The 11,818-nt window shown below is 36.9% G+C and overlaps 1 protein-coding gene across 1 annotated transcript; it reads left to right on the plus strand.

Moving 5' to 3' along the window:
• Window positions 1-48: 48 nt before the first annotated feature.
• On the plus strand, window positions 49-11,224 carry LOC110462589 (histidine triad nucleotide-binding protein 2, mitochondrial-like; the record flags this gene model as incomplete). The annotated part of the gene is made up of 4 exons (XM_021516599.1): window positions 49-131; window positions 7,455-7,598; window positions 7,963-8,067; window positions 11,120-11,224. Coding segments are annotated over exons 1-4 (363 nt in total), but the record flags the coding sequence as incomplete, so codon positions are not given.
• Window positions 11,225-11,818: the final 594 nt, after the last annotated feature.

Raw genomic sequence — 11,818 nt, forward strand, 5'->3', positions numbered from 1 at the left:
AATTACATGTCTGCTTCTTCCTGTTTATTACTGACACTAGAGGGCGCTGTCATGATAAGTAGAGCTGATTATTATTTCAAGCGTAGTTTCGCTTTGGCCTGCTTTACCTTGGACACGTTTACATGAATGTGGTAAGTACTTGTCTAAGGTTTTAGGCCTATATAAGTTATGTTGAGAGTAAACAACTAGATATCGTGATGTCAAGTAAGTGATAAAACTGAATCAGGTACAGGTGATCACACATTTTTTAGCACTCATGCTTTAATCTCAGAACTACATTCCGTAAGTAGGTCGAATCACAGGGTCACGCAAGTTGCAACTCCTATTAATATTGATCTTGTTTAGGGTTTCAGTCGCTAGGTGCATTATTTTGGGATATAACATATCCAGCGACTGAAAGCCTAAAATAACATCAATATTAATAGTAGTTGCGTGGTAACGTACCAAGCGACTGAAAGCCTAAAACAACATCAATATTAATAGTAGTTGCATGCCTCTGCGGTCGAATAGGCCTACTTGGGATTCTGAAAAAGAAATCTGACTTTGTAACTCTTTTGGTGGTTTCTTTTGATTTTTTATCAGTTTTACTCCCGAAAGTGCCCTATTTTCCCAAAATGACCAAAAATATACATGTATTCCCTATTTCAATACAAATAATGCTATATTTCCCCAATTCATAAAGAAACAGGCTGTTGTAAGGTATAGGTAGCAAAAGCACTGAAATAATGATTTAATGTTATTGGTTTATATTATTTACATGCTTCTGTTTTATCTTCTTTTTTTTTTACATTTCGAACTTGTCAGCTTACCTTGCAAATATGGCTATTTATCATGTACCTATTCAATGTACTATCAAAGACTTTCTGAAGATGGAGGTGCAGAACCAGGCTCATTTTTAGCTCACTTGAGACAAAGTCTCAAAGGACCTATTCTCATCGCCTTTTGTCCGTTGTCGTCCGTCACCCACCGTCCGTCGTGCGTCCATAAACAATTTACATTTTCATCTTCTTCTCCAAAACCCCTGAACAAATTTCAATGAAATTTTGCAGAAACCTTCCATGGCCAAAAGTCAACCAAAATTGTGAATTATATGGTCCCCAGCCCCCAGGGGCCTGAGAAGCGGGGCCAAAAAGGGTCAAATTGACTAAAATTTCAAAAATCTTCTTCTCAAGATCCAGATATGGTGGAATCAAATACTCTTATTAGATGGAAGGGTCTTAAGGTGCTTTACCAAAATTGTGAATTTCATGACCCTGGGGTCTCACTTTTCCCCCATGGGGATGGGGTAAACAAAACTTTACTTTAGTTTATATAGGGAAATCACATTTTGGACAAACATTAGTTTAATGGGGGGGTGCTAGTTTCAAATAATTTTCAGTCTTAAATCTGCATGCTAGATATTGAATAAGGTGGTTTTATTGTTTTTTGTCACTTTGAATGATATTTCTGTTCATGTTAAAAACAAAAATCAACTCTCTGTATAAATATATCAGATGACCGTTAAGGCCTCTTGTTATTGGAAGGAATATAAATGCATGACCAGACCAGGATTTGAACCTGGGACCCTCCAAATCTTGATGGATGCTCTATTTTACAATTAAATGGGTGTTCTGTTTTATGTAGAAACCATTTCAAACAAAGTTACCAGGCTAGTTTCAAATGATAAATAATTTTGTGTTGTAGAACTGAGGTTTAATTAAAGGATAATGTTTTCGACGGTGCTTAGGAATGTGAATAGAAATCACCGTCAGCTTTCTGCCCTGAAGTATCTAGCGGTGGTGAGCGTTGCTACCAGACTCGGTGTAGTACATGGAACAAAGGTACAAATAAGGTGACAATCAATGAAATTATTTACTCTATAAATCTGGTATGCTTCCTGTATAAATACATCTAATTATTAGGTATGATACATGATGATAACTAAAACTAATGAATCGAAGTAGTTGTAAAACCATCCACGATGATTGACATGAATTTGTAGTCCTATCTGATGTGTAAAAAAATAGACAACATGTCACATGACACGAGTATGACAACTCGGTCAAAGGGTTTCTTGCATTTTCAGGAATATCATTTATTGCATTTTAAAAAATGTCTTCACAATTCCAAATGGGAAGGTTCAATATTGTCAAAGGGAAGTTAAAACCTAGTTACTGGTACCGGTAGGTTCAACAATCACTTTTAACCATTAAAAGGTTTGAAGGTTACACAGGTTGAGAGGTTTTAAGGTGGGTTTAAGGTTGTAGTGATTGGTTGATGTAAAGGTTGTAGTGTTTGGTTGGTTTAAAGGTTGTAGTGATTGGTTGGTTTAAAGGTTGTGGTGTTTGGTTGGTTTAAAGGTTGTAGTGATTGGTTGGTTTAAAGGTTGTAGTGTTTGGTGGATTTAAAGGTTGTAGTGATTGGTTGGTTTAAAGGTTGTAGTGTTTGGTTGGTTTAAGGTTGTAGTGATTGGTTGGTTTAAAGGTTGTGGTGTTTGGTTGGTTTAAAGGTTGTAGTGATTGGTTGGTTTAAAGGTTGAAGTGTTTGGTGGATTTAAAGGTTGTAGTGATTGGTAGGTTTAAATGTTGTAGTGTTTGGTTGGTTTAAAGGTTGTAGTGATTGGTTGATTTAAAGGTTGTAGTGTTTGGTGGATTTAAAGGTTGTAGTGTTTGGTTGGTTTAAAGGTTGTAGTGTTTGGTTGGTTTAAAGGTTGTAGTGATTGGTTGGTTTAAAGGTTGTAGTGTTTGGTGGATTTAAAGGTTGTGGTGTTTGGTTGGTTTAAAGGTTGTAGTGATTGGTTGGTTTAAAGGTTGTAGTGTTTGGTTGGTTTAAAGGTTGTAGTGTTTGGTGGATTTAAAGGTTGTAGTGTTTGGTTGGTTTAAAGGTTGTAGTGTTTGGTGGATTTAAAGGTTGTAGTGATTGGTTGGTTTAAAGGTTGTAGTGTTTGGTGGATTTAAAGGTTGTAGTGTATGTAGGATTTAAAGGTTGTAGTGTTTGGTTGGTTTAAAGGTTGAAGTGATTGGTTGGTTTAAAGGTTGTAGTGATTGGTTGGTTTAAAGGTTGTAGTGTTTGGTGGATTTAAAGGTTGTAGTGTTTGGTTGGTTTAAAGGTTGTAGTGTTTGGTGGATTTAAAGGTTGTAGTGATTGGTTGGTTTAAAGGTTGTAGTGTTTGGTGGATTTAAAGGTTGTAGTGATTGGTTGGTTTAAAGGTTGTAGTGTTTGGTGGATTTAAAGGTTGTAGTGTTTGGTTGGTTTAAAGGTTGTAGTGTTTGGTGGATTTAAAGGTTGTAGTGATTGGTTGGTTTAAAGGTTGTAGTGTTTGGTGGATTTAAAGGTTGTAGTGATTGGTTGGTTTAAAGGTTGTAGTGTTTGGTGGATTTAAAGGTTGTAGTGATTGGTTGGTTTAAAGGTTGTAGTGTTTGGTGGATTTAAAGGTTGTAGTGATTGGTTGGTTTAAAGGTTGTAGTGTTTGGTGGATTTAAAGGTTGTAGTGTTTGGTTGGTTTAAAGGTTGTAGTGTTTGGTGGATTTAAAGGTTGTAGTGATTGGTTGGTTTAAAGGTTGTAGTGTTTGGTGGATTTAAAGGTTGTAGTGTTTGGTTGGTTTAAAGGTTGTAGTGTTTGGTTGGTTTAAAGGTTGTAGTGATTGGTTGGTTTAAAGGTTGTAGTGTTTGGTTGGTTTAAAGGTTGTAGTGATTGGTTGGTTTAAAGGTTGTAGTGTTTGGTTGGTTTAAAGGTTGTAGTGATTGGTGGATTTAAAGGTTGTAGTGTTTGGTTGGTTTAAGGGTTGTAGTGTTTGGTTGGTTTAAAGGTTGTAGTGTTTGGTGGGTTTAAAGGCTGTAGTGGTTGGTTTAAAGGTTGTAGTGTTTGGTTGGTTTAAAGGTTGTAGTGTTTGGTGGATTTAAAGGTTGTGGTGATTGGTTGATGTAAAGGTTGTAGTGTTTGGTTGGTTTAAAGGTTGTAGTGTTTGGTGGATTTAAAGTTTGTAGTGATAGGTTGGTTTAGAGGTTGTAGTGTTTGGTTGGTTTAAAGGTTGTAGTGTTTGATTGGTTTAAAGGTTGTAGTGATTGGTTGGTTTAAAGGTTGAAGTGATTGGTAGGTTTAAAGGTTGTAGTGTTTGGTTGATTTAAAGGTTGTAGTGATTAGTTGGTTTAAAGGTTGTAGTGATTGGTAGGTTTATATGTTGTAGTGATTGGTGGGTATCACAAGGATTAGATATTATACCCACTAGGAGGTTTTAAAGTTGTAGTTATCACAAGGATTAGATATTGTACTCACTAGTAGGTTTTAAGGTTGTTAGTATCACAAGGATTAGATATTGTACTCACTAGTAGGTTTTAAGGTTGTAGCTATCACAAGAATTAGAAATTATACCCACTAGGCGGTTTTAAGGTTTTAGTTATCACAAAGATTAGATATTGTACTAACTAGTAGGTTTTAAGGTTATCGTTATAACAAGGATTAGATATGGTACTCACTAGTAGGTTTTAATGTTGTAGTTATCACAAGTGATTGGTTGGTTTAAAGGTTGTGGTGTTTGGTTGGTTTAAAGGTTGAAGTGATTGGTAGGTTTATATGTTGTAGTGATTGGAGGGTATCACAAGGATTTGATATTATACCCACTAGGAGGTTTTACAGTTGTAGTTATCACAAGGATTAGATATTGTACTCACTAGGAGGTTTTAAGGTTGTAGCTATCACAAGAATTAGATATTATACCCACTAGGAGGTTTTAAGGTTTTAGTTATCACAAGGATTAGATACTGTACTCCCTTGGAGGTTTTAAGGTTGTAATTATCACAATGATTAGATATTATACTCACTAGGAGGTTTGAGTATTAGATGTTGTATTCACCTGGAGGTTTGAGTATAAGATATTGTACTCACCTGGAGGTTTTAGTAATTGATATTGTACTCACCTGGAGGTTTGAGTATTAGATGTTGTACTCACCTGGAGGTTTTAATTATTAGATATTGTACTCACTAGGTGGTTTGAGTATTAGATGTTGTACTCACCTGGAGGTTTGAGTAATTGATATTGTACTCACTAGGAGGTTTGAGTATTAGATGTTGTACTCACCTCGAGGTTTGAGTAATTGATATTGTACTCACTAGGAGGTTTTAATTATTAGATATTGTACTCACTTAGAGGTTTGAGTATTAGATGTTGTACTCACTAGGAGGTTTTAATTATTAGATATTGTACTCACTAGGAGGTTTGAGTATTAGATATTGTACTCACCTGGAGGTTTGAGTATTAGATATTGTACTCACCTAGAGGTTTGAGTATTAGATNTAGGAGGTTTGAGGATTAGATATTGTACTCACTAGGAGGTTTGAGTATTAGATATTGTACTCACTAGGAGGTTTGAGTATTAGATGTTGTACTCACCTGGAGGTTTGAGTATTAGATATTGTACTCACTTGGAGGTTTGAGTATTAGATGTTGTACTCACCTGGAGGTTTGAGTATTAGATATTGTACTCACTAGGAGGTTTGAGTAATAGATGTTGTACTCACCTGGAGGTTTGAGTATTAGATATTGTACTCACTTGGAGGTTTGAGTATTAGATATTGTACTCACTAGGTGGTTTGAGTATTAGATATTGTACTCACCTGGAGGTTTGATTATAAGATGTTGTACTCACCTGGAGGTTTGAGTATTAGATATTGTACACACCTGGAGGTTTGAGTATTAGATGTTGTACTCACCTGGAGGTTTGAGTATTAGATGTTGATCTTACTAGGAGGTTTTAGGATTAGATATTGTACTCACCTGGAGGTTTGAGTATTAGATATTGTACTCACCTGGAGGTTTGAGTATTAGATGTTGTTCTTACTAGGAGGTTTTAGGATTAGATATTGTACTCACCTGGAGGTTTGAGTATAAGATGTTGTACTCACTAGGAGGTTTGAGTATTAGATATTGTACTCACTAGGAGGTTTGAGTATTAGATATTGTACTCACTAGGAGGTTTGAGTATTAGATATTGTACTCACCTGGAGGTTTGAGTATTAGATATTGTACTCACTTGGAGGTTTGAGTATTAGATGTTGTACTCACTAGGAGGTTTGAGTATTAGATATTGTACTCACTAGGAGGTTTGAGTATTAGATGTTGTACTCACCTGGAGGTTTGAGTATTAGATATTGTACTCACTTGGAGGTTTGAGTATTAGATGTTGTACTCACTAGGAGGTTTGAGTATTAGATATTGTACTCACTAGGAGGTTTGAGTATTAGATATTGTACTCACTAGGAGGTTTGAGTATTAGATATTGTACTCACTAGGAGGTTTGAGTATTAGATGTTGTACTCACTAGGAGGTTTGAGTATTAGATATTGTACTCACTAGGAGGTTTGAGTATTAGATATTGTACTCACTAGGAGGTTTGAGTATTAGATATTGTACTCACTAGGAGGTTTGAGTATTAGATATTGTACTCACTAGGAGGTTTGAGTATTAGATATTGTACTCACTAGGAGGTTTGAGTATTAGATATTGTACTCACTAGGAGGTTTGAGTATTAGATATTGTACTCACTAGGAGGTTTGAGTATTAGATATTGTACTCACTAGGAGGTTTGAGTATTAGATATTGTACTCACTAGGAGGTTTGAGTATTAGATGTTGTACTCACTAGGAGGTTTGAGTATTAGATATTGTACTCACTAGGAGGTTTGAGTATTAGATATTGTACTCACTAGGAGGTTTGAGTATTAGATGTTGTACTCACTAGGAGGTTTGAGTATTAGATATTGTACTCACTAGGAGGTTTGAGTATTAGATATTGTACTCACTAGGAGGTTTGAGTATTAGATATTATACTCACCTGGAGGTTTGAGTAATTGATATTGTACTCACCTGGAGGTTTGAGTATTAGATGTTGTACTCACTTGGAGGTTTGAGTGTTTGATATTGTACTCACCTGGAGGTTTGAGTATTAGATGTTGTACTCACCTGGAGGTTTGAGTATTAGATGTTGTACTCACTTGGAGGGTTGAGTGTTTGATATTGTACTCACCTGGAGGTTTGAGTATTAGATGTTGTACTCACCTGGAGGTTTGAGTATTAGATGTTGTACTCACCTGGAGGTTTGAGTATTAGATATTGTACTCACCTGGCGGTTTGAGTATTAGATGTTGTACTCACTTGGAGGTTTGAGTGTTTGATATTGTACTCACCTGGAGGTTTGAGTATTAGACGTTGTACTCACTTGGAGGTTTGAGTGTTTGATATTGTACTCCCCTGGAGGTTTGAGTATTAGATGTTGTACTCACCTGGAGGTTTGAGTATTAGATGTTGTACTCACTAGGAGGTTTGAGTATTAGATATTGTACTCACTAGGAGGTTTGCATATTGTAATGTCCAGCCATGTCTGATTTGGTATCGATTAAATATTGAATATTCAGAATAAGATTATAAACTGGAAAATGTTTAGTGTTTTAATTTGTTATTAAATCTTTGGTGATTTTAGAGTATCTGTACGTCACCCCAGAAGTGTAGTGATGAGGTGAAGGCAGCCAAAGATGTAGTCAAACCCTCAACAGCTGGAACCACCATCTTCAGTAAGATTCTGGACAAGACCATACCAGCAAATATTCTGTTTGAAGATGATCAGGTGACGAAAATACAAAATTCTGTGTCATGTCCATTCAGATAGATAGATGTAATAAGAGTGACTGAACACTCTTCACCAAACCCTGGCCTTGTTAGAAAAAATGACATCCTAACAATTTGTGTTTTAGGGATTGTGAATAAAAAAACCTGCAGGAAAACATTGGATCAATATATGATAATCAGATATAATGATTGCACTATGATATTCAATCAAAGAAAAAGGAAACTTAAACAAAAGTATAGTAATTCATTATTCAATATGTACAATTTAATCAATGTGTATTTGATAAACTATCAATCTGGAAATTTCTATATTTTTATCTGTAATACCTGTAGATGTATGACAGTATTGTGATGGTTTGCAGTGCCTAGCCTTCAGTGACGTGTCTCCCCAGGCTCCGGTACACTTTCTTGTGATCCCGCGAAAACCCATCACAGGGATCAGTGCTGCACAACCAGAGGACCAGCAGGTACGTGTCCTTTAAACCTATCACAGGGATCAGTGCTGCACAACCAGAGGTCCAGCAGGTACGTGTCCTATAAACCCATCACAGGGATCAGTGCTGCACGACCAGAGGACCAGCAGGTACGTGTCCTATATACAACATACCCCATCAAACAATATCATAGTGATAATCTATATGTATATTTGCCATTCGAAGTAACCATCATTCTCATGGAAGTAGAATATTCAATATACCGTAAAATATAACATGACCTGAGTTATTGAATATTAATACACACCATTACATTACTGTGACATACCTGTGGGTGTTGCATACACACTTTAACATAACATTGGTTTACACACAGCTACACTACCTGAGTTGTTCAATAAACACAGCTACACTACCGGAGTTGTTGAATAAACACAGCTACACTACCGGAGTTGTTAAATAAAAACAGCTACACTACCCAAGTTGTTGAATAAATACAGCTACACTACCCAAGTTGTTCAATAAACACAGCTACACTACCTGAGTTGTTGAATAAACACAGCTACACTACCTGAGTTGTTGAATAAACACAGCTACACTACCTGAGTTGTTGAATAAACACAGCTACACTACCTGAGTTGTTGAATAAACACAGCTACACTACCTGAGTTGTTGAATAAACACAGCTACACTACCTGAGTTGTTGAATAAACACAGCTACACTACCTGAGTTGTTGAATAAACACAGCTACACTACCTGAGTTGTTGAATAAACACAGCTACACTACCTGAGTTGTTGAATAAACACAGCTACACTACCTGAGTTGTTGAATAAACACAGCTACACTACCTGAGTTGTTGAATAAACACAGCTACACTACCTGAGTTGTTGAATAAACACAGCTACACTACCTGAGTTGTTGAATAAACACAGCTACACTACCTGAGTTGTTGAATAAACACAGCTACACTACCTGAGTTGTTGAATAAACACAGCTACACTACCTGAGTTGTTGAATAAACACAGCTACACTACCTGAGTTGTTGAATAAACACAGCTACACTACCTGAGTTGTTGAATAAACACAGCTACACTACCTGAGTTGTTGAATAAACACAGCTACACTACCTGAGTTGTTGAATAAACACAGCTACACTACCTGAGTTGTTGAATAAACACAGCTACACTACCTGAGTTGTTGAATAAACACAGCTACACTACCTGAGTTGTTGAATAAACACAGCTACACTACCTGAGTTGTTGAATAAACACAGCTACACTACCTGAGTTGTTGAATAAACACAGCTACACTACCTGAGTTGTTGAATAAACACAGCTACACTACCTGAGTTGTTGAATAAACACAGCTACACTACCTGAGTTGTTGAATAAACACAGCTACACTACCTGAGTTGTTGAATAAACACAGCTACACTACCTGAGTTGTTGAATAAACACAGCTACACTACCTGAGTTGTTGAATAAACACAGCTACACTACCTGAGTTGTTGAATAAACACAGCTACACTACCTGAGTTGTTGAATAAACACAGCTACACTACCTGAGTTGTTGAATAAACACAGCTACACTACCTGAGTTGTTGAATAAACACAGCTACACTACCTGAGTTGTTGAATAAACACAGCTACACTACCTGAGTTGTTGAATAAACACAGCTACACTACCTGAGTTGTTGAATAAACACAGCTACACTACCTGAGTTGTTGAATAAACACAGCTACACTACCTGAGTTGTTGAATAAACACAGCTACACTACCTGAGTTGTTGAATAAACACAGCTACACTACCTGAGTTGTTGAATAAACACAGCTACACTACCTGAGTTGTTGAATAAACACAGCTACACTACCTGAGTTGTTGAATAAACACAGCTACACTACCTGAGTTGTTGAATAAACACAGCTACACTACCTGAGTTGTTGAATAAACACAGCTACACTACCTGAGTTGTTGAATAAACACAGCTACACTACCTGAGTTGTTGAATAAACACAGCTACACTACCTGAGTTGTTGAATAAACACAGCTACACTACCTGAGTTGTTGAATAAACACAGCTACACTACCTGAGTTGTTGAATAAACACAGCTACACTACCTGAGTTGTTGAATAAACACAGCTACACTACCTGAGTTGTTGAATAAACACAGCTACACTACCTGAGTTGTTGAATAAACACAGCTACACTACCTGAGTTGTTGAATAAACACAGCTACACTACCTGAGTTGTTGAATAAACACAGCTACACTACCTGAGTTGTTGAATAAACACAGCTACACTACCTGAGTTGTTGAATAAACACAGCTACACTACCTGAGTTGTTGAATAAACACAGCTACACTACCTGAGTTGTTGAATAAACACAGCTACACTACCTGAGTTGTTGAATAAACACAGCTACACTACCTGAGTTGTTGAATAAACACAGCTACACTACCTGAGTTGTTGAATAAACACAGCTACACTACCTGAGTTGTTGAATAAACACAGCTACACTACCCGAGTTGTTGAATAAACACAGCTACACTACCTGAGTTGTTGATTAAACACAGCTACACTTCCCGAGTTGTTCAATAAACACAGCTACACTACCCGAGTTGTTGAATAAACACAGCTACACTACCTGAGTTGTTCAATAAACACAGCTACACTACCTGAGTTGTTGAATAAATACAGCTACACTACCCGAGTTGTTCAATAAACACAGCTACACTACCTGAGTTGTTGAATAAACACAGCTACACTACCGGAGTTGTTCAATAAACACAGCTACACTACCTGATATGTTCAATAAACACAGCTACACTATTTGAGTTGTTGAATAAACATGGTAACATTACCTGACTTTTAAATTACACAGTACATGACTTCAGTCCTTATATGTTTTTAATGTGAAATTGGAGATTTTTGCATTCCAGCTCTTAAAACCATTTCTTTTAGTATTTGTATTACAACATATTTCACATCATGACATTATATTATGTAAGCATAAAGTCCTTACTTAACACTTACACTTAACTGCCGTTTTCAAATCTTTTGTTTTCAAATCTTTTGTTTTAGCTCCTTGGCCACTTACTGCTGGTGGCTAAAGCTGTTGCTGCAGAGCAAAAGTTGGACAATGGGTACCGAGTAGGTAAGGGTCAGATTACAAACAATGGGTACCGAGTAGGTAAAAGTCAGATTACAAACAATGGGTACTGAGTAGTTAAGAGTCAGATTACAGACAATGGGTACCGAGTAGGTAAGAGTCAGATTACAGACAATGGGTACTGAGTAGGTAAGAGTCAGATTACAGACAATGGGTACCGAGTAAGTAAGAGTCAGATTACAGACAATGAGTACCGAGTAAGTAAGAGTCAGATTACAGACATTGGGTACCGAGTAAGTAAGAGTCAGATTACAGACATTGGGTACCGAGTAGGTAAGAGTCAGATTACAGACAATGGGTACTGAGTAAGTAAGAGTCAGATTACAGACAATGGGTACCGAGTAAGTAAGAGTCAGATTACAGACATTGAGTACCGAGTAGGTAAGAGTCAGATTACAGACAATGAGTACCGAGTAGGTAAGAGTCAGAGTACAGACAATGGGTACCGAGTAAGTAAGAGTCAGATTACAGACAATGGCTACCGAGTAGGTAAGAGTCAGATTACAGACAATGGGTACCGTGTAAGTAAGAGTCAGATTACAGACAATTGGTACCGAGTAGGTAAGAGTCAGATTACAGATAATGAGTACCGAGTAGGTAAGAGTCAGATT

Source organism: Mizuhopecten yessoensis, unplaced genomic scaffold (assembly GCF_002113885.1).
Source record: "Mizuhopecten yessoensis strain PY_sf001 unplaced genomic scaffold, ASM211388v2 scaffold10809, whole genome shotgun sequence".
NCBI lineage: Eukaryota > Metazoa > Mollusca > Bivalvia > Pectinida > Pectinidae > Mizuhopecten > Mizuhopecten yessoensis.